The sequence below is a fragment of the Nipponia nippon genome, unplaced genomic scaffold (genome assembly GCF_047370975.1).
Source record: "Nipponia nippon isolate SJK-2023a ecotype South Korea unplaced genomic scaffold, ASM4737097v1 scaffold_7, whole genome shotgun sequence".
NCBI classification, from domain to species: Eukaryota; Metazoa; Chordata; class Aves; order Pelecaniformes; family Threskiornithidae; genus Nipponia; species Nipponia nippon.
The window spans coordinates 11,790,664-11,814,543 of NW_028262391.1; the positions used below are offsets into that span (position 1 = coordinate 11,790,664).

The following is a 23,880-nucleotide window of genomic DNA, read 5'->3' on the forward strand; positions in this document are numbered from 1 at the left end:
ATCTTATCAATGTGAAAATATACCTGATGGTAGGGAGTAAAGAAGACAGAGCCAGACTCTTCTCAGTGGTATCCAGCAACAGGACAAGAGGCAATGGGCACAAAATACAGGAGATTCCATTTAACGGTAAAAAATGCCCACATTTTTACTGTAAGGGTGATTGAACCCCAGAACACATGCATCAGAGGGGCTATAGAATATCCATCTTTGGAGATATCCAAACCACAAATGGACACAGCCCTGAGCAGCCTGCTGTAGTTGACCCTACTTTGAGCAAGGGGGTTGGAGTAGGTGATCTCCAGAGGTGCCTTCCAGCCTCAACCATCTGGTGATTCTCAGGAGTTCAGAGCTGCTCAGTTGAAGTCAGTCAGTTTCTGCTCCTCAGACCACATCCATCTTGTAGATATTTCAGAGTCTCTTGCCACAGCACCCTTTCTCTGCTCAGTATTTTTAGCTCATTGTTTTCTATTTTGCCAGCTGAGAAACTGCAGTTTGTAATTTTACCTTCAGCTTCATATTTCTTCTTAAAAGTGAATACAATGTCCTGTTTATAATAATAAAATCACTAGTTGGCAGGATGACATCAAATGGAAAAAGAGAAAGCAACTGGAAAATTTAGAGCAAGCAATTTTGAGTGCCAAGTTTCACATTTGTAATAGTCCAGCGGAGGTCAACAGGCTCACTTATTATTAGGCAAATGGTAAAGAAATAGATATCCTCAAGTTCTTCCATGTTAAACTATATAAACCATCTCTACTTGAACAGGCTCTAGTGCTTTCCAAAAGAGTGATGTTATACATTTTCCACAGTAACACCAACAATGGGAGACAAGCAAAAGGCAGAACTGCTTTGCAAAAAATGGCCTTTTTTCTCTCTCCAATATTTAGGTTTTTGTTTCCCACTATGATTGGGCTTTCCTGGCTTTAGTTTCTTGTCCCAGTTAAGCAGTAAAGGAAACAAAAAGATATGAATGAAATTAGAAACATTTGGAATGAGTCTTAGAAATAGCTTTTGGGTTTCTTAGATTCCTGGCTACACCTCTTCAAACGGCCTCCTCTCCCAGCCCCCGTCCCCTGCACCCACCTCTGAAATCTGCATTTCCTCCTTTGCCCTGACCCCTCTTCTCTTCAGGGGCTATATTTTGTCCCACACCATTGAAACACTAAGTGCAAAGCAAAGCAAACAAGGAAATGAAAATTACATGTTGAAACACTGGAAAAGACCGGAAAATGGTTGAAACTTTGCACCCATCAAAATTTGTCTCTATGACACTAATCCTCCAATGTTTCTCTAAAAGCAGAAACCAAACACTTCTCAAACTTCTAATGAAAAAATACCAATTCCAGTCAACCTGAATAATAAAATGAGAACTCTGGTCCTATCTGTATTATCACATTTAAAGTCTCTGGAAGGGAAGTTTCCTCAACCACGCTATTCTGATACTTTATGAAACTTCATGCTCTCTATAAAATACAACTGCAGTATGCAATGCCAACACCTAATACTTGCCTAGTGCTTTTCATTAGAAGTTTTTGGTGCTCTTTACAAACAAGTAAGCTGCGAGTGCCCATGAAATACTTGCCTAGTTTTACAAATAGATAAACCCATGCAGGTAAAAAGCAGATGTCCATGGCAAAACTGTGCACTTAATGGCAGAGCAGAGAGTTAAATCAGCTAAAAGATTTCAAAGCCATCCACGAGGTTTGGATCTTTTCTGCCTTAAGTAATATTAAAATATTATGTAAACCTTTCTTTGCGAGCCATTACTGGAGAAATGAGGGAAAAAAGAAAAGATCTCTTGGAAGCAATTCTGCCCAGGCTATGTAGGTGAGATCACAGTTGCTATCCAAACAGACTATGCATGGCAAGAACAGGCTTCCTGTAAAACTGAAAGACTTGCAGGAAGATCAAGGAACATATTTACAAGATGGCATGGACAAAATATCCTTCCCTCCTCTTGCCCAGCCTCAGCAGCTTGGTGAAACACATTGTCTCACTTTCATCTAAAACCACACTCACAAATGCCTCCGGTGCAGAATCTCTACCTCCGTGCTCTATACGCTGACTCACAGACCCGACCACACTCGGGACGCTGGTGAGCAGAACACAGAAGTTACCTTTTGAGGAGGAAAGGGTCATTTCCCATGATGAAAGAAAACAAGAAGTTATCTCAGGAAGAGGAAACACCCAAAAACCCAAGACTTTGCTTGGGTTGTGGTTCCAAATCCCAAAAGCTTAATGCGTGACACTAGAAAATTTACATCACTGTGTTACAGAACTGGAGAGGATTTACTAGGGATGAAAGTATTTTAAGCCAAAGTCTAATATGTGTTTACTCTAGTCAGGTGAGCAATGTGTAAACTGAATTCAGATGAGCTATTTAGAAGTGTTAACATGGCTATTTCAGGAGAAAAGATGAGTCTTTATTTCACTGTAATTTATCTTACATTGTACTCTCAGAGTACTGCACAGTAGTCTGGGGAGCCTGACAGATCAACATGCACAAAGTGCAGCAAAGATGGACACTCACAGAGGCAGGTGCCATTGAACGCGGTGTGAACTCCCCTGGAAAACAAGGCACAACTCCCATCTGCGCCCAGACCAGATATCCAGGTTCAGGTGTCTTCCTCTGGATGCCAGCCTGGGCCAGCGTGTACCGGCTATTTGTATGACATGGCAGACCACAACGCACTTATTGCTGGCAATAAGAAAGCTGATATTTCATACCAAGTTAAAGGCGAGCTACCTAGGGACTTGTTAAGAACAGTGTCTCAAGGTCTGATGGGTGAGACCAGAAGAGACGGCAGCCAGGTCTCCAACTTGCAGGACTCCACTCAGCTATGATTCACGCTACATTTAATAATAAAACTCATCTTTTTACGGGCAGACAAATCTCTCACTGTGAAGAAACAAAAAAGAAGACTCATCTGTATTTTACTTTCCATAACTACAAGTCTCATGTTATCTCCATATGTGTTTAGACCACAGACTAGTTAGTCAGCGGTGTGGCAGTTGACATTAAAAGGATTAGTAAATTAAGCTCAAATAATTCTCTTAAAAACCTTGACTGTTAAATGTTTATATTTGAGAGGATCAAAAGGAAATCTACTTTGTAGTGTGCACTGTGGTCGGGAAGGGGCAGAGAGGGATTTAAATGGCTTAACTGCAAAACTGTTATCACCTTGATAAGACCCAGTGTAATAATTTAGCAATAAAAGCAAGAAATGCACTTGGAATTTGTTTCCAAAACTGATTGTCTGACTGGAGACAAGTCAAGCTCTTTATTTGCTTGAAAGAACTTGGTCAGAAGAAGCAGAGAATGCTACCGAAATGTAGTCAAGAATATAAAAATAAGCACTTTCCAGTGACTTCTGAACTGCAGCATTCAATATTTTTTTTTTTTTTTTTTTTAAAGCTACTTGAAGCCTACAGTCTGGATCTGGTATCTGAGTGTTACCACTAGTCAATCAGGAGTGTGACTCTCCCCTGAATTATTCCACTGTATGGCAATGGAAATCCAGTAAAGCTGAAGCAGTAAGGAGATTGTAGGCTACAGTGCAGGATTAGGTCCAAAGTAACATCTGGAGTCTGGGTACAGATACAAATGGCTGCAGTTTATCAGCTTATCTGCTCAAATTGCTAATGTCCATGCCAATAACACAGATAAACTAAGGAGGAGAGGAGCTTGCTACATATACGCAGGTGGTTGTACCAGTGCAGTGTCTTGACCAGTGCAGTGTCTTGAAGAATCAGGCTCATGGGGATGTTTCACCTCAGCAATATGCAAGAAAGCAATGAATCTGCTAACTGAGACAGGATGCTCTAGCGTAAGTAAGGATGGGAGTGGAACACAGCATATCATCTTAGCAATGCATTTCTTGTTTTGCTTTCTTGCACCTTCCTTTATTGCAAAGTGAGGTTCTAAACAAATTACGTTTCTTTTGTCTTTAAATCTTTTCCAGTAAAGATGTCTCTGAAATCAGACACTGTGAAGAGTAGCAAATCCACCACTTTTTGGTAGTCCAGCAATGTCTGAGTGTCTACTGCTCAACAGACCGGGGAGCTCCCGAAAGCCGGTGGGAGCATCACTAAGTTGCAGGGATGGCTAATGTGAGGTAGGTGGACAGCACAGAGTTGCCAGGCTGCAGGGAGGGACTGCATTTGCCAGCTGCTAACCTGATCAAGAGCCGTCGTAAACTCCACATGACACCGGTTCTTCAAAACAGAGAAAAATGTTGAGACTAGACAGGAAAACGCAGGACAGTCTCTACCTGCGCTTAAGTTTCAAAGTAACAGTGTCCAAGATCATTTGATCTGCCAGGCATTCAGAAAATCTCTGCTATAAAACTACCACTAAAATACGTAATACATTCCAGACAAAAACATAAAGCTTTCAGATTAGGTGCCAAACACCAAATTTTCAGTTTTCAATAGTTCTTTTGAGAAAAAGCCTCTTTGCCTCACAAAATACTTCTCCAAATAACTGATCTTCTGGGTTTGTAGGTACTTTCAAAAGCAGTTTCTGTCCATGTTAGCACAGGTAACATGTAATAGGGTACATGTAATAAAGTCAGTGCCTTTTCAAAGTGTGACGAAAGCAAAACAAAACAAAACAATGCTGCACCAACCCAAGAAGGAGTGTCAGACCATGCTTTTTGTTGTTACCTTAAATCTCTTCTTTTGGCCATCTCTCCCGGTGAGATAACCCAGGGCAGGCTCTGGGGAAGACATTCCAGGGCTTCGGGGGAAAAGTCAGAGAAATCCACGCCGTATTCCATCAGGATCCCTTCCGTTTCCGGCTCAATCTCCCCAGCCTGCCCAAGACTTTTGGCCAACTGCCTACAAAAAGAAAGAAAGGGATGCTTTTTTTAAGTGTATAATTACTACTGTCATGTTGTTACTGTCCGCGCAGAGAGGCTGCTGAGCCCTCAAACGTACTCTTTCACCCATTCACTTCTCCCCGAGTTTTGGCAGAGGACTTAGCAGGAATTCAGACCATACCACGACTTATGTCTGCTGGAGATGCAAAACACTAGCCAGACAGTACCCTGGGCTGTTTCGTGCATCTCATTTTAAGGAGACATTTTATATTATTAGGTTTTTGCAGAGGTAAGAATGTGTCAAATTTTAGAAAAAAATACAATCAACGGGGATAAGAAAAGCACAGCCCTCCACAGAGGCAGCTCTAGCTTTACACATGGCTGGCTTCCTTGAGATCCTCCTTCCTCTCCTCACCACTGAAAAATGTGACTCACCCCCATGACCCGAAATGGAGAACAGGTTCCCACCAGATCCCAGACAGCTCTGCAGAAGACAGCTCCCGGGGAGCGCAGCACACTGCTCTCCATCCCGAAGGATATGCGTCTCTGCCTGGGCAAACTGATGCCCTGTGAAGACATCACAGGGTGTGACGAACCCTTACTACTGCCTTCCGTACAGGAGTCGCACAGACAGACATGCCCGCAGATCATCTTTCCTACCATTTTCCAGGCTCTTTCCAGGACCTAAACATTCCCAGTAGTTTGCCCCTCCTCTCCTAGCTAAGCAGAAGCCTCTGAACTAGGAGATAACTGGAGAGGAGCCAATGATCGAGAAGCAAGTCACAGACAGGGAAAACTGTCCCCCACATGCTAATAGTCTTTGATGAAGTATTCTGCACATGTGTGGATGAGGCTGCCGCTCTATTATGCTTAGAGAAAGTTTCCATCTGCTCCAGTGCAAACCCCAGCACGCATTTGTCCAAGAGCTCTGGGTGTCAAACAAGCGTTCGGCTCTGGACACAGCATGCAAAATGGGACTCCAAAGGAGCGGGACATTTGTTCCCTCCCTGCCTGGTTACAAATACTACACGAGACCCTATGTCCCATGGTGGCTTCCCTTGTCCCCTTTCTCACCCCCAGATTGCTCTACAGTACACAGAGGTAATTTTTTTTTTTTTAATTTTAATATACTGCCATTAGGGCAAATGGCACATTACAGCCAATAGAGAGAATGCTCCTGACCCAAGAAAATTACAATGAAATTAAGGCAAATCCATCAAAATATGACACAAAAGAGAGAGGTAATAACACAGTGCAAAACCAGCCAGTCCAATAAGTGTTTTTCCACTGCATAAAATACACAATCATTATATTGATCCTTCTGCTTTAATTCCAATGAGTGAGAACAGGCACTAATTACTTTCCTAAATTGGGGCCAAAACAGTGCACTTGTCATTTGGACGAGCAAGATGCTCTCAGGGCTTCAAACGTGCCATAAACCAACAGAACAAACCCCATCCGCGCAGCGCAAGCAAGCCCATCTTCTTTATGGGAGCACAGCTATCTCTCTTCACAACGGGAAGGGCTGCGTAATAAACCTGTCACATTGTGTAATATGCTGGAAAGGACTGCGTGCTTCGTGGTGTGGTAAATTGTAGAGTTCACATTGCCTAGCTTTAAAATAAAAATGAAAACAAGGATAAAAGATATTTCCCTCCATTGTTTCAATTTTATGTACAAACTGTATGGCAGAAATACGCGTGCGTTTGGCATCGAGGCTGAGTTCTCTGTTCCCGCAGCTTGGTCCCAGTCTGATCCTTATTTTAATGTAAATAAATGAGGCATCAGTTTTATCTCCCTCTCTCTCAGCAGTAACAATAAACCAGAGAAATCATCATTTCCAACATCTAGTGCGGAGCCAGGAGACTGAGCAAGGACAAACCCATGGGTCCGCAGGCCCACCAACACGACCAAGGATGGATTGAAAAAAGAAGAGGAAAAGAGAGGACGTTGCCCTACGAAAAGGAATGGCAAGGGCTTGAGTCTTAGGTGCCCTTTCTCTTGGAAGGGCAGAGCTGGGAAGTGCACCAGGAGGGCAGCTGGACGTCTGCACAAGTCATGGAAAGCACCTCTGAATGCCAGAGTGCTTTCCAGCTAAGTCTTGAAACCCATGTTCTCTTGATCCGTTTACTGAAATTAGATTACGAACCATAAGGGGTTTACCCAGAGGTTTGATATAGGACTAATTTTTTTTTAATAGTAATTAACATTTGATTTACAGTGTTCCAGGGAACATTTCCCAAGTACCTTGGAATAAAAAGTGTACAACTGACTTTAATTGGGGCCATGTTACAGTCACGCAGACACGATGACTTGCATCAGAGCAAAATCCGACAGGACAGCATGTGATCAAAGGTAACACATATAGGATCACCAATGGCCCTGGAGTAACAGCCAGGCTGTAAAATCACTCATGGGGCTCTGCGGCCACCAAGGGTAGCAAGAATAGTTCAAGAGGCTTATAAACAACAACAGGCACGGGGCCCAGCGGCAGTCAGACGTTCGCTCCCAGGGAGTCACGGTGTCTGTGACACCCCAGGCTTGCGTGTATCTCTTTTTTTAAAAATGTTAAAAGGTAAAAGAAATTATAATGGTTACAGACGTAAACATTTCTGTGACGTTGATGGGGGAGCATTACGGCACCTTGGAGGGTTCCTTGAATACCCTCGGACTGATGTCAGACACAGCGGCAGTGTGCACCGACGGGAACACGCTGCAGTCGGGGCGCTAGGCAGCACACAGCGCAGGGTATTCCTCCAAAGCAGCAGTCGTGCAAGCTCATTGAACTGCTCCGAGCTGCTGGCTCACCGGAGCTTGACCTCCCATCCCTGTGCGCCTGGGCAGAGCCACACTCGTGCTGCCATCTTCCCCTTCACGGTGACACTGATCGCATCTATTCAGCCACCCATTTCTACAAACATTTGAGCCCTCTCCACTCCCAGACTCAGCTGAAACTGGTCAACATGTTCAAAGGCTACGTGATAAGAACTCTCCAAAAAGACAAAGCATAATTACATAAGGCTTGTTTCCTTTGGAAAGCCGGGCAGGCTCCCAAATGGGAGTGAATAACTTCCATGGGGACTTAACAACCTTACTCAGTCTCTCCTGGAGCAGACTTGTCCACAGTCATCCTACACAGAGGGTTTCTTTCAGCAGCAGGAGAACATCCTACACATCAATAAGCCACCGGTCCTAGAGGCAGCTTCTACGGGAGCAGGAGAGGGGACAGCAAGGAAGGCCACCCGCTGCTCCCACCACCCAGGGCCCGAAGCTCGCAGGCAGAGCTGCACACGCTTGATAAAGTCCAAAGGTCCCAATGGAGATGGCGAGATGACCGCAGGGCTGGGCATGACAGAGACAGAAAGCTGTGTCACGGGACCCCCCCAGCACCCGAGCACAGTCCAGCCCCACTGCACACCATGCAGCTGCCTCCCTTCAGCTGCCGGGCCATCCACCATCGGAGCAGAGGAGCAGCATGGTGCTCCCCATGCAGGTGGGGCCACCCCATGCTTCAGAGCGGTAGGGTGATGAGCTGTGCCGAGGGAATGCAGCTTTACTGAGAGACAGTCCCATCTGCAAGAAGGTGTTTTTGCACTAGAGCTACACTGCTTGGGGGTCAGACCTTCCCTCAAGCTCTACAGTGAGCTACCCAAGGTATCTGGTCATTTCCCCTCATACCAAATACATTTGTGAATAAAAAAAAAACAGAATAAAGTGCCAGAGATTAAAGGAATTCAAGCCACTTGGATGGCTTTGGAAAGAGCGTCTAGTGAAAGAACATCCTGCAACATTTCATTTTATTGCAAATGCCATGACAAATCTTGTCACCTTGACAGCCCAATATCTAAGGCCCTGAGCTAGAATAGCCACAGGCCCTGTGCGACACAGAAGGAGTCAGTGATTCAACACTTTACTATTACTTTTTTTTTTAATAGGCTCATCCATCATCATATGTGGGGGCAAAAAGATTCTGCTTTAACCATCTCCAAAAGTGCAGAGACGTCTGGACTAATACTCCAAACAGCCTTGGACTGCAACACTGAAAAAAGGTCCCCAGAAAATAACTGTACGTGGCAGTACTTGTAATATTTATCTGCAAAAGAAGAATATTTTGGAGCTATTTTGCTTTACCTGCTACCTGAAGCAGGTACAGCTAAATGGCATTTCACTGCCACGGTAAAGTCACTTCACATGCAGGAGGGAGCACAGCAGCACACACTCAGGGCATCACCAGCGGGACATGGAGACATTAGTTCCTCCCAGCTCCTTCCCAGCACAGTCAGGGTGACAGGGTGGCCTTCAGAGGGGACAGTGCCTCACTGGTGACCACCAGGTGGCAATCACGACACAGAAACACATCCCCCCTCCCCAAGGGGACCTCCAGGGACTGTCAGGTTGCCCCTGTGCAGGTGACCACCCTGGGTGGCCAGTGCCACGGCCGAGCCCTTGGCCAGAGCATCCCACTGCTCCAGCCACACGTGGTCACCATGAAGACCAGACTATGCCATGAACTGTGCTTGGAAACACAGCACTGAACTTCCCAAGGGAAAAGGAAAGCTGAGGAAGGTGCACGGCCAGCCTAGGGGAGTTCAGCTGCAGGATGGAGAGCGCCTGGAAACACCCAAGGTATCCAGGGGAAATGACTGCCAAATACGGAGGGAGTTTCCCTTATTGTACTTCCAGCAGACTTAGAGCAGAGTGATAACCAACAGGCTCTTTAGTCCAGACACCTTCAAAACCATGGTGGTGCTGCCAAAAGGGTAACATGAAGTCTGCGGGCAGAACTAAGGGGGTGCACAAGAAAGTTCAAACACCCAAGCATGCAATGAGCTGCAGATCACCTGCTCTTCTCTCCTTCAGGTGGGCCATGACTGCTAACACGGCCTATAAACAAGCTTATAAACCAGCCCAAAACCAAACAGGAACTTTTGGGACCTTCAAGAGGTTTCCTTGTCTTTCAGCGTTTAAACAAGCACGTATTTATAGTTATAAACAAAATGGGTCACCAAGGTTTTATGCTCCCATCTCCACAAGGCACTTACTGAAGTCCCAGAGGAAATGGCTATGTACGAAGACAATCATGGACGTTTTCTTTCCTGACAACACCCTTTACATCTTGGAAACTACCAAAACAGCCAGATGAGAATATACAATGCTGTCAGAAGCACAGATTAAAGAAACATGCATTAGCCAATGAAAAAAGGCATTAGCCCATCCTCCTAATTTCCCCCCTTTCTGCTGAAAAGGGGGGTTGTTCATGACAAGAAGCCAAGCAGTACAATCACCCTCCAGTCTTTTCTCTGTTGGAGTCAAAGACGACAAAGAAAATCTCTGCCAATGAGAAACTTAGTCATAGTGAAGTTCAGAGCACAGCCAGCCCCTAGTTAAGTGGGGCTCAAAGGGAGGCCACTTCAGTTCATGCACTGCAGTTTAGGAAATACTGAGTGACTTAACGGCTCATGTGGCTCTCAAGGGGTACACGTGAAACTTGCTATTACTGCGCACACAAAGCAGCCACAACTGATAACGAACTCAAACTTAGGGAAACAGGGACTTTAGTTTGGTTTTAGGGCTGATAGATCTGTGCCAACATACTTTAAAAAAAAAAAAAGCTCTATATAAGTTTTAAGTTTTACCAGGAGTTTGAGCTGAGGACTCCAAAAACCACGGTGCTGACACTGTACATCCACTGCGCTACCCCATCAGAGCAGCTTTGTAAGGGAAAAAGTTGGGTTTTATGCCCAACTCCCACTACTGTATATGCGTCAGATAACATCCAGATCCCCATCACCTGTAAAATTTGACCACAGCATTGCCATAGGTCAGAGTAACCTACTCTGGATCACCAACTAAACCAGGACTACTCAGTTTTTCCCAAGGTAACTGAATAGATTTATCAATGTCCACCATTTCTTATTGAGACCCACTCAATAGGAAGCAACATGGCCACTCCAGGTGGGTGCTTGGCACACTGCAGCTGTTCCCAAGAAAAGAGTGAAAATGCTGAAAACCACAGGGTCTTCCTCAAGGAGAGACAAAATGAACTTGCAATCTGGATCCAGCACAGTATAGGCCATTTGAGTAGCCCTGGCTTAAAATCTCCTCCTTCACAGCGGTGACTGCAATTTGAACTCTGGACAGCAATGGCTTTACAGTGCCGCCTGAAAAGTGCAGAGTGCAACACCCTTCTCATCTGCTTCAGGAGTGAATGAATCTTCTCTTGATTTCTAGTATCCTTCCTTGAAGCAATACAAATTTAAATACCACAAAAATCTGTGATTTCTTTCTACTACTTATCAGTAAAGGCTTAAAAACCAAAGATGAGCCTCACAGCTACTGATCATCTTCCTCTGGCAGAAATGCAATGTCTACACACAGTGTACTCCTCTTACACAAAAGGAAGAAGGATTGAAAGGCTGCCAGCACCCTACAGTGCTTGTGCTGGTCAGGCTAAGTACCTGTGTGTGTTCCCTCTAGACTGCAAGCTCTTCTGAGCAAAGACCGTACGCTCATTAATGCTGTGATGTGCCAGCACACTGAAGCAAGCACCAAAAGAAACTAACATTATGTAGCCATGAGATCAACTAGCCATGAGCTATCCTTAGCCTCATCACAGTTTATCCACCAAATACCAGAGGGATACAAGACAAGCATCTTGTTAACAGATTCCTGTCTCTATTGCATGTATCAAACGAAGTGAAACCAAGAACTCCGACTAGAAATCTCAGTCATTTCTACTTCCAGTGGCAGCCACGTACCCTGTTGCAAAGTTGCTGTCTTCTTTCCAGTCCACTATGCGACAGATGAAGAGCATATTTGAAAAGTCCTCAGGCCTGGTCACAAAGTCTGGAGGGCAATCAGCCAAGGACACGTAGGCCCTGGGCACTCTGTGGTCCACAGGTGAGAACATGGCACACCTCCTGAAGAGTTCACTGTTCTTGTCTGCCAGAAGCTTGATGAAGCCTGTAGCTGCTCGGGAATGCTTCTTTTCCAAAATATAGACCACCTGGAAGAGGCAAAGGTTCCTACAGTTAATACCTTCAGAGAAACTTATTTTCTTTAACAGAATAGGCTTAGCAGAATATCTGGAAAAATCACAAGGCCTATATCATGTTTTCCCTGTGTGTGTATATGTATGTGTGCCTTTTTTAACTGAGCACCTATTTACAATGTATTTTCCTTGCCATCTTGCTCATGGCTATAGAAGAGCTAAGTGCTTTCCAACTGCTAACTCTCTACAGCAATTTTCTTGATTACAGAACAAAACCAGGCAAGAAGCAGATGCTTCCAAATGCAGGGAATTAGCCACAACATACAAGCAACTCCTGTAAAAATCTTTCATTTGTATCCTCGGCCTGTGATTTCAACATTCAGCGCAGAACAGGCCAGTCCAAAAACACTGCCGCTGGCGGATCCAACGCTAACCACAGGAAAGGATGTGCTGTGGGGAATTTGGCAGTTCTCTCCTCCTTTCTGTGCTTTCTGAAGTTAGGGGTTATTTTACCTTTATACAAGATGACTTTGAAAAGAATAATAAATTACAATATCACTAAATAATTGTTCCAGAGAGGTGTTCATCCAGGCTATATTTTTGTAGACCATAATAAATCACTGGATAACAGAAATATTATAGCTGATTTCCTAAGCTTATACAGAACAGTCCTTCCAGAAGGCTTCAGGAGCTGCACCTCTGTGCGATTCTGAGTGCTGGAATTGCCACGCTGGATGAGACCAGAGGGCAGCCCAGCCCAGAAGAGGGACCAGAATCAGAGGCTGCAAGGGAAAGCACAAGAAATGGAAGAGACCTGACCCAGCCTGACCCAGTAGTCCTCTTCTGGTCTCTTAACATTCAGAGATTGACTCAAATCTTGAACCAACAGCACTAACAGCCTTTCCAAAGTCTGTAAGAATTAATTCTGACAACTTTGGGTATCGTGACACTCATGTTAGTATCCAATCTTTTTTCTGTATCTTGCTACGTAATTTTGCATAACAAAGGGAATTTAAACCACGATAATTGGTAAAAATAACAAGACACTTGATCTTTATCAGATCGGACAATTACTCTCTTTGAAATGGGGGATGAGATGCAAAGATCAACAGATGGAGACTACAAGGAGGCCAGGGCTGGTCTCCTTCAGCCTTTGGGAATGCACACATGCTTGCTTGTCACTCTCCACGGAGTTACCTTGGCTGTCCTTTGAAGAAACTTATCTGGGAGGAGCCTGGGATCATTCACCTTGGGTCCATCATCTTGCTTAGTTCTGTGCACACCGCCGATCCCAACAGCCTTCACTGCATCAAACAAGACAAGACAAGACATAAACAACAGTTACTGTAGCACATTTCTATCACAAAATCCTGTTGGGCCGTTGCTGTAAACTACAATACAAGGTGCATGTAGTAGACTTATCTGAAAGGAAAAAGATCTCTTAAATGTTAGAATAGCCAAGCATGAAGCAATTATTATTTCTCCAGACTAGCAGAGAGAGCAGATCTGCTGAAAAACAACAAAAATCAAAATAAATTCAAACTTTACACATACAACTATACCAGCCATAATAAACAAAAGGGTGGAAAACACATTCTGTTTATTAAATACTAAGAACTACATGAATTTCCTGGCATTTCTTAGTTGGAGTCATTAACATTATATAAATAGTCCATTAAGTACATATGTTCATTTAATATTTAATTTCCTTTAAAAATGTTATGCAAGGTTATAAAATGCACGTTTATCTTTGAAACTGAAACCATATCCACTAAGTTGACCGTCTTTGGCTGTGGACGAGGATTATGAAAAAGTCTTATGAAAGTAATCGCTATGTATGACAAACAGCTCCTTCCTCGTGAAATTTCTTCACCAGATACTGAGAATATTTAAATCAACTGTCAACTAATTTCTAGTTTGCAATTTTCAAATATTCAGGCGTCTGAGTTTGGAAGTGGGTATAAGTGGCTGGCACACTGAATGCATTTAGTGTTTACAAACATCCAAAGTGATCTTGGCCATGGAGAAGGCCGGGACCGGTCCCTTCTTGAATTGCATCCCTGCTGAGAGCCCGTGGTTACAGCTCTGACAGCGTTTTTTGGGTGGAAACATCCATGCACTCTTCTCCAGAGGGCCCATGGAGGATGGATGCCTTTTTCCACTTGTATGGCAATTGCATCCATCTCGCGCACACGTGCTAAAATCAAACCCTGACTGTTCAAAAGAAATTTTGCTTTCTTAAAGACAGACCGTGGCACCAACTGCAAGTTTCAAGGGACTTAGCTGTCACTATTTCCCTTAGAAGACATGAGATAAAGCAATGTTTCCCTGAAGACTGTGCTCCAGCAGGCCAACGGCACTCATGCACGCCAGAAAGCCTCAAGAACGGTGGTGACACACAGACCCTGGCCCCCCGATGACACCCACCTGTCCCATGGGGACCCTCAACGGAGACTGCTGGTGACATGACAGATGAAGGGGGCCAGGCTGCGGGAGGGGAGGCTGCAGCTGCTGGCAGCGCCGAGCAGTGCCGGCGTGCCGGGGGCTGGCGCTCGGGGGGGGAGACGGGGTGGCAGCGGGGCACAGCAGCTTGCCCCAAGGGGAACGGCTGTGCACCACCGTCACGAGGGCACATTCACAGATGGTCCTGCTGCCGCGGACGGCCTGGGTTGCCTTCGGGCAACGTTACCCCAGCAGTCGTTTGACAATGACAGCTATCGCTCTAATGACAAACTCTGGTTCTCATATGCCACTAATTATCCCCAGCTTTGCCTTCTGATACAAAGCTCTTCAGACTTCGCCTCTCCCCAGAGATCATCTTTTTCAGAAGAATCTAATTTTATTTTATCTCTATTGACTTGCTAGCAAGGCCGAGAGCAGAATAGACAGATATTCGGGGGTTTAAATAACAATCCACTTTCCTTAAAAAAGCAGCAGCAAACCCCTTTCTCTTTTACTTCTCCTACTGAAATGAACTCAGATGTGCTACAACCAGGGTTACTAAGGGATAAAACCACCCAGAGTTTTATGGTGACAAACAAGCTGAGGAAAAAAATTGCTTGGATAAACAGTTTAAAAGGTGAGGATACCCAAGTTACACACCTCATTTGCTTGCCTCTAAGATCTCTGCCAGCTAAAGGTCATACCAAGCACACAGTTAGCAGAAAATAAAAGCAAGGAGCCACTTTGTTGTCTTAAAAATTTTCAAGCCATTGGATAATAGTCATGGGTTTATGGTGTGCCAACCATAAAGACAGCTAGGACAAAGAACGGGACGATCTGGAACAAAGAAACGTTGGCAGGTGCGGAGGGCAAGGGGAGCTTGGTAGCCTTCCAAAGGCCATGCCTTTAGGGACACCTGCCACAAGCCCAGGGCTTTACTGGAGTGAACTCTCCCCCACTGAACAGCACATACTGGTTGGAAGAGAAACCAGATCTAAACGTGTTTGGAAAAAAGCAAGAGCTGCACTCACTGCTTTCCCAGCGCAGCAGAATAACAGCGTGACTGAAGGCACAACGGGCAAGAATGAGAAAAGCACCAGGAGCCACGTGAGGAACATGCCCTTGTTAGCACTGCCTTCTTTCCACTTCTCCTTCCAACTCCCATTTCTCCAAATTTGCTTGCGTTTTTTCACAGAATCAGCTTTCCCTGTCAAAAAAGGAGCCAGCAGTGGTGTCCTTGGGAGGTATCACATACACGCATGCAAAAGCACAGAAGCACCAGGAGAGATCTGTCACAGGGAGCACAGCAAATGAGTCACCGCAGCTTCTTTTGCCCGGGATGGAGAACATGCAGGGCTGGGGCATCGCCCCCCATCCTGCTGAAGCTGAGCCCCACGTGAACCCAGTACAGGTACCAGAAAGCACCTAAATTCTCACTGTAGTACATGGTAGAACCTGCCTTTTTCCTTCACAGCCAAAATCAACCAGGGGCCTTTGGCTGACTGGAGAGTACCTTCTTCCTCAGGGGTCTCTCCAATTTCAGTATTCTTCCCCAGAAATCCTGGGATTATTAGAGACTCCAGCAGACAGAGGCTGAAATCTACAACTATACCATCAACAGAAAGAAAGAAGGAAGCAAATCCCAGCCATCTACTTATTCCTACCCATATTTCTTAATCAACTTCAGTATCTAAAAGGTCATCATGTACATTTACTGATGGGCAACGCTCCTGAAACAAGGGACAGGGGAGAAGACACATGAGGAACTCTGCACTCTTGGCATCAAGAGATGTGGACTTCTCTATAGTTTGTAGCTGCTCCTTTTGAAGTCAAAATTCTGTCGGTACCAGGGCTGCATCTAGCGCTTGGAGGTCTACATGAGCAGAGCACCAGCAACGAGGGCTCCCTGTGACAAACCCCTCTGCTCAGAAAGGACAGCTACCCAGACCCAATGTCCACCTGGCTCAGTTGTGAAATTACTGCACAGAGACCTCAGTCTCAACAGAGATAATCTGCCACGACAGTCCGGTACCCAAGTTCCCTAAATACACTTCTGAGAGTCCCTGCCTTTTGTTGCACATCCCCCTTCCCTCCAGTGAAACTGGAACTTGGTGGGTGGGCAGAGAGGGGAGGTATCCAGGCTCCACCGGAGACTGGTGGTCTAGAAGGTCTGAGCTGGGAGAGACAAACATTTCCCATAACAGGGCAGAGCCATGGAGGCAATCCTAAAGGAGAGTTAACTTGTGAGAGAAGCAGGACTTTGAGCAGGGGAGGTGGGAAGAAACTCCTTGCATTATGCCAAACTAAAAATGAATTATTCCGACCCCTTTACTGCAGTGGTTATCCAATGACCATTCAATATTTCCACCCTGGGCAAAGACATGTTTTCTGAGAAAGATTTACTATGTTAGCTTGGGCAATACTTCATAAGCTTATCTTACAGTGAAAACACACTTCGGCAACTAGGATCCAGTGAAATTGTATTATAATCTCAGTGTTTTCCTTTCAGCGATTATCTGACAAACCAAAACTGTAACAAGTCTTACTTAAAAAAAAATTAGGCACTAGATACAAAAAGCAACTCAAATTAGTTATGTTATTACCAACAAAGTAGATCCAGGACACTTGGAATTTGCCTCCCTCTGTACAAGATCAGTTTAGGCAGCTTCAATACACGCTTAGATTTGCCTGACAGGCATTCCTAGGTCAAACTTTTTTTTTTTTTAAAGCCCCCCCCAATTTCTTTTTACAATTAAATTACCATGACATTAAAAGGTGGCCAAAGTGGACTAAAAGTCGTCAGACTAGAATTCTGATTGCTTGTGACAGATCCAAAATTATTTTCACTAGGTTTGCATTGGTCACTGTGGAAATTTGCAATTCTGTCCAAAAAGAATACAATTAAAGATGCAATATCCACTTGCAAATGAAAATATATCGCAGTTTCAGATCTCAAAAACAACTCACTGAAAAAAAAAATCTCCCTCCCTGGATGGAAAGAAACAAGTTTTGTTTTTTTTTTTAAAAAAAAAATAGTTCAATGTTTGCTACTTCAGCTAGAAAAAAAAAAATCTACTTGAGAAGTTAGTTGGCTTATTCTTCATGGGCATATCTAAGAATCCCATCAGAAGGCATAACTGATATTTATATTATTGATATTTCTTTTAAAAAAGAAAATACTGCTCTTCAGCTTAGTGCTCAGATACCAGCACATCTGTAAACCTTAAAAGAGCAAAGTCTACTACTTACTAATGAAGTAACAACACTTAAGTTCTCTGAAGTCTGCTTCAATAAGCAGTTTTCAACATACTATGTTTTAGTACCAAATACATAAGGAAAGTGGTGTAAACCAAACCAACTTATTATAAATATCGCAAGGACTGTGTGTCACACTCAAAAAGGATGTGTTTATGGAAGTTCTGTCTATAGAGACATATGGAAATGAAAATTGCCTTCAACCAAAAAGCAATACATTTAAATGCATGGACAGGTTTCCCCTGGATTACACTATTTTGCTACAATCTTCATTTTTAGGGACAACAAGAAGGAAACATTTTGCTGTTTAGAAGACAGTACAGGGGCTCTTCACATTCTGTCACCGACATTTATTGGCACAGAACAGGTTTTTCCTCCAGAACACAAAACTGATCATAGGAACCAGTAGTTCACCTCATACTGGGTCGTCCCTTCATCAAGTAAACCAAAATGTAATTTTTTGAGCATCAAAGCAAAGGGATCTGGTTTCTTAGAAACACCTGTCCCTAGCTGGATAATTTCAGTTCCTGCAAAGTTATTTCGGTACATTCGGTAGGAGCTCTGAGCTTCTCCTGATCTAATCCTGATCCTGATCCCTAAACCATCTGGATGATAACTTCTGGATGATGATAACTTCTTAGTACAGGTACTAAGGGAACGGACCAGGAAAGATGCCTTCCTCAATTTGTTGCTTATTAACAGAGAGGGTCTCATGGGTGAAGTGGCGATTGGTGGCTGCCTTGGCCACAGCGACCATGAAGCAGTCAAGTTTAAAATCTATGGTAGGAGGAAAACAGTCAGCAAGACCTCAGCTCTGGAGATGAGGAGAGCTGACTTCAGGCTGCTCAGGGAACTACTTAGTAAGTCCTGTGGGAAAAAGCTTTTGAAGGTGCTGGGGTCCATCAGTGCTGGTCACTTTTTAAGTACCACCTCCTAAAAGCACAGGAGCAGGCAATTCCAAAATGTTGGAAGTCAAGCAGGCGAGGTAGAAGGCTGGCTTGGCTGAGCAGGGATCTTCTAGAACTAAGGCAAAAAAAGAAAGCGTGTGGCCAGTGGAAGCAAGGTCAGGCGACATGGGAGGACTACAGAGATGCTGTTCACCACTGTAGGGAGGAAATTTGCACAGCCAAAGCTCAATTAGAGCTGAAGCTGGGCAGTACTGTGAGGGACAATAAAAAGGGCTTTCTTAAATGTGTTAATAGCAAAAGGCAGGCCAGAAATAAAATTGGCCCGTTACTTGACGAGCATGGTCACCTCACAAACAGGGACACAGACAAAGCAGAGACGTTTAATGCTTTCTTCGCTTCGGTCTTCAACACAAATGATGGGCTCTGGGACCCCCAGAGTCCTGGGCTAGAGAACCATGACTGTGAGAATGATGAACTCCCAACCAACCCTGAACTTGTGTGGGATTTGCTGCTCCAGCTGGATCCCTATAAGTCAATGGGGCCCAACGGGATTCATCCGAGGGTACTTAAAGAGCTGGCTGATGTCATAGCAAGACCTCTCTCAATAATTTTTCAATGATTTTTCAATGCTCTTGGGAATCTGGAGAGGTCCCAGTTGACTGGAAGCTGGCAAACGTTGTCCCAGTCTTCAAGAAGGGGAACAGGGATGACCCCAGAAACTACAGGCCTGTCAGTCTCACCTCTGTGCCTGGCAAAATTATGGAGAAGATTATTCAGGGAGTTACTGAAAAACACCTGAAAGACAATGCAGTCATTGGTCCCAGCCAGCACAGGTTCACGAGGGGAAAGTCCTGCTTAACAAACTTAATTTCTTTCTATGACAAGGTTACCCACCTAGTTGACCAAGGGAAGCCAGTCAATGTAATCTTTTTGGATTTCAGTAAAGCTTTCGATACTGTCTCTCACAGTGTCCTCCTGGACAAAATGTCCAGCATACAGCTGGATAAACACATAAGGCAATGGGTGAGCAACTGGCTGACGGGTCAGGCTCAAAGGGCTATAGTAAATGGGGTTACATCAGGGTGGCGACCAGTCACTAGCGGCCTTCCGCAGGGATCCATCTTAGGGCCAGTGCTCTTTAACATCTTCATAAATGATTTGGATGCAGCACTGGAAGGTTTGTTACCAAAGTTTGCTGATGACACAAAATTGCGAGGAGCCGTTGACATTCTCCAGGGCAGAGAGACCCTGCAGAAAGATCTGGACAAATGAGAGAGCTGGGCAATCACCAACCGTGTGAAGTTTAACAAGGGCAAGTGCCGGATTTTGCACCTGGGACAGGGCAACCCTGGATGTACGTACAGACTGGGGAACAGGAGGCTGGAGAGCAGCCCCGCGGAGAGGGATCTGGGGGTTCTGGTTGACAGCAAGTTGAACATGAGCCAACAGTGTGCCTTGGCAGCCAGGAGGGCCAACCGTGTCCTGGGGTCCATCAAGCACTGCATTGCCAGCCGGTCAAGGGAGGGGATCGTCCTGCTCTGCTCTGCACTGGTGCGGCCTCATCTCGAGTCCTGTGTGCAGTTTTGGGCGCCACAGTACAACAAGGATACAAAGCTACTAGAGAGTGTCCAGAGGAGAGCCACGAAGATGGTGAAGGGTTTAGAGGGGGAGCCGTATGAGGAGCGGCTGAAGTCACTTGGTCTGTTCAGCCTGGACAAGAGGAGACTGAGGGGAGACCTCATCGTGGTCTACAGCTTCCTCACAAGGGGAAGAGGAGGGGCAGGCGCTGATCTCTTCTCCCTGACAACCAACGATAGGACCCAAGGGAATGGCAGGAAGATATGCCAAGGGAGGTTTAGGTTGGACATTAGGAAAAGGTTCTTCACCCAGAGGGTGGTGGAGCACTGGAACAGGCTCCCCTGGGAGGTAGTCACGGGGCCAAGCCTGACAATATTCAAGAAGCATTTGGACAACGCCCTTAGACATATGATGTGAATTTTGGGGCTGTCCTATGCAGGGACAGGAGTTGGACTCGATGATCCTTGTGGGTCCCTTCCAACTCGGGACATGCTATGATTCTATGACCTTGGCAGATTTCTCCCCCATGGAGTCCACATTACAGAAGTCCAAGTGAGCTCTCTCTGAAGTCTCACCCAGCAGGCTGAAGAGCCTCTGGTCTCTTCAGGAAAAGAAAAGAGGAAAGTGCTGTTTCACTTGGTACCAGGTACTATCCAAAACTGGAATTTATTTTAAACAGGCTATAAGAAGGCTTGCTTAAGAAAATATCATGCAAGAAGCAGCAGTATTTTGTGAGTATTTTTATCTCCACACACAGAGCTTTCCAACTGTGATGGAGGAAAGACAGATAGTTCACTGTGATGAGACTGTTAAGCCAACAGCTTTGGAATTTAACATGTGCGGCCTGTCCAAAATCAGCCTCGCAGCTCCCACGTGCAATGCAAGAGGGCTCTGCAGGTAAGAAGCAAAGCCGCTCCAAACCATGCAGCACTCCCGAGTTGTCTCATCACAGAGCTGCGTGTCTAACAAACAGGACTAACTTCCTTAGAGACATTTATTTTGAATTCGCATTTAAGCAGACTCAACCTGCCACAGCTGTTCATGTCTAAACACCTGAACTCACACACCTGCATGCCCAACAGCACACTGAATATGAGGACCAGGAAACTCAGATGATTACCAAGAAGAGTTTTGAAGATGCACAGGTGGGAGGAGACCCTCAGAGAGGGAGAGGAAAGGCATAACAACGGACGCGTACAGCAGAGAGACAAGCATCTGCAATAACACAAGGCAAAGGCAATGTGACGAGGTGAATATAGATGGCTCCTTACACATGCAATGCAGCCAAGCTTATAATTATTTACTTATATTTAGCCACCTCCACAAGGAAGGATGGAGGAGATGGTAGAATGATGAGACAGAAATGTCACTTTTCCTTAGAACCCTCCAAGCCTGACCCACAACAAAAATTCAACATAACTTCGGGAAGCTGCCATCTAGCCCAACAGATCAAATCACAGCTGTCTCAGTAGCCACCTAACATTACTACAACCGCAGCACGGGTACTCAGGCCTCCTGGCCCTCTCATGGCCTTGAGAAGCTGCCAGTCAACAGGAGGGTTGGAAGCTTTATTGCAACAGAATTAAACCTCAAAAAAAGCAGGTAGTGTTGCAGTCTACATAAATACAGTTTTATTACATTAATGGCAAGTAAAATTAAAATGTTACAAAAACATTTCCGTCGAGTATTTTGCCTATCTGCTTAATGTTCTTCCTTCCTGCATGTGCATTTGTTCCTAAAGTGTGTGTGTCCAATTTGACTATTGCATGGAAAATATGTTAGCTGAATGAACCCCCATCTGATTCATCCTGGAAACCTTGCTGCTAACAATGACCATACTCTTAATATGTTTATCTTTGTTCGTTCTCAGTATCATGCCCTCTCACTTACTTGACCTAAACTTGTAAGTCAAAGGAGAAACATAGGTGAATTCAGGAACAGATGGTAATATGCTAAACTTAATCTAATTCCTGTTACCTAATTGCATAAGTAATCTTTTTTTTTTTTTTTCCTTACTTAAGAAGTCATTTGGGGGTCAAGATAACTTACTAGGGAAGAACAGCATAAGAAGCTTTCCCAACATTAACTTCCATTGCAGGCTTCAGCTGTGCAACAAAAGAATAACTGGAGCTTATTCAGCCTGTAGCATTTAATCAATGCAACTGTAAAGCCCAATTTGTTCAATACCAGTAGAACACTTTTCTTAAGTTGCTATACTGTTTATTCTTTAAGAAATCTATGCTCTCATTTAAGAAAAGTTATAGCAACAACCAAAAGAGCTAGATCCAGAGACCCACAAACATGAACTTAGGATAAACTAATACAGAGCTGTCTTGAGCAGCTGAAACGGCTCCAGCATCTCTGCTGGTTTTCCAGGCTTCAGCAGAGTGAAACCGATCTGATTTTTGACAGTTCCACCTCAAGGATTTCTATTAAAAGCCGTGTAACTGAGAAGATTTCTTGGTGAGCTTTCACTCTGCTGTGGCCTAGAAATGTTAAGAGCTATGCAGTGGAGACGATCCATCTCCAGAAAGCTGCAGGCTAGGAAAGAAGCGTGAAGACTCCTTAAAAGCACTCGGAGCGAACGGGAGCCTCTGAAGAGGAGGGAGAAGAACATTTATTCCTTCCAGCAGCCAGTGATGTTGGTGGGCTCCAAATTTGTCAGAGATTTCATGGCAGCTAAACCGAAAGAAGGGGGGACCTGCTCAGAGCAGAGGGACAGCATGTGGTCCAGATTCTCGTCACCATCATCCTTTCCCTACCAGCCTTGGCCAAGGACAGGAATAGTAGTATCTCCCTAAACTCTGCCTACACCAATACGAGACACTGCTAACTGCAGAAGGGCTCCAGGTGCCAGAGGAAGACACAAAAGGTAGGTAGGCACCTAGTCAAGCTTAAAAGAAGAGAGAGAGCACACAAAATTACAAGAGGGGGCATGGAAGCGCATGAGAAGTTGCAGAAGTGCAAAACAGAAATTAAACTCTAGATTATAAATACATTTTTCTCCTTTGCTAGAAGGATCCAAAAACCTTTCTAAGCACTGACTCTAGAGCATTGTTTTGAGAAAAGAATGGCTTAATGCATTATCAAACAACCATGCTGTGAAGGAACCAAATGCCACCACTTCTGTTGAGCCAAGTAATCCCAAAATACTCAGTAACAGCCTCCAGTCAGCAGTAGTGTGGACACCAAGCAATTTTAGACTATAATTTCTGACCTTACCAAGGCTATTAGAGACTGACAGTCACATTTAACTTGAAAAGAGACCAACCAATGTCCACCTGGCCAATGCTGAACAGACAGACAAGAGCAAGTTCTGCAGCAGCTCCAACCCAAATTCTGTCAATTCTACCTATTAACCATCAGCTATTCAATTCAATTTTCCATCACACAATTGGCTGAGTTAGCTGTCAGTTTACTCTGCCTGTAAATGAGCTATTTCTATTCAAACTTCATTACATCAAAGCAGTGAGCAAGTCTCAGACACTCACATATTCAAACTCTGATTTGCAGAAGTGTAGGCGTAAGCGGAAATCCTGAACAAATACAACTATTTGATTGCTGCCAGGGCAGCCAGTCCACCAACTTGATGACTTCTGTGAGCCACCCCATGGGAAGCAGGATATTCTGCATATCTGGGAAAGTAAGATCTCTCATGAGAAGAGTTGAAAAAAGCTGAGCAAACTCGTTTGACAAGGATAGCTTTTGGCATAGCGACACAGTTTTACAAACTTCTATTTGAATATACTTTCGCTAAGAAAGGCTGAGGCACTTTTATGAGCACAGCTGCCATTCTCAAGAGTACAAGTAGCTGCTACTGTTTGATTGCTGATGTTTCTTTATCAGAGTAATTTGATTCCAATATTTAACAAGAGACAGCTCACAT

The 23,880-nt window shown here is 44.6% G+C and overlaps 1 protein-coding gene across 4 annotated transcripts in view; it reads right to left on the reverse strand.

Moving 5' to 3' along the window:
• DIS3L2 (DIS3 like 3'-5' exoribonuclease 2) overlaps positions 1 to 23,880 on the reverse strand; it is a 203,712-nt gene that overhangs the window by 108,027 nt on the left and 71,805 nt on the right. For all 4 annotated transcript variants that reach the window (XM_087740589.1, XM_087740590.1, XM_087740588.1 and 1 more), the window contains exons 8-10: positions 13,009 to 13,115; positions 11,579 to 11,826; positions 4,666 to 4,839 (exon numbers count right to left, since the gene is read on the reverse strand). In XM_087740589.1, the coding sequence (XP_087596715.1) occupies positions 4,666 to 4,839; positions 11,579 to 11,826; positions 13,009 to 13,115 (529 nt within the window). The remainder of the gene's footprint in view (positions 1 to 4,665; positions 4,840 to 11,578; positions 11,827 to 13,008; positions 13,116 to 23,880) is intronic.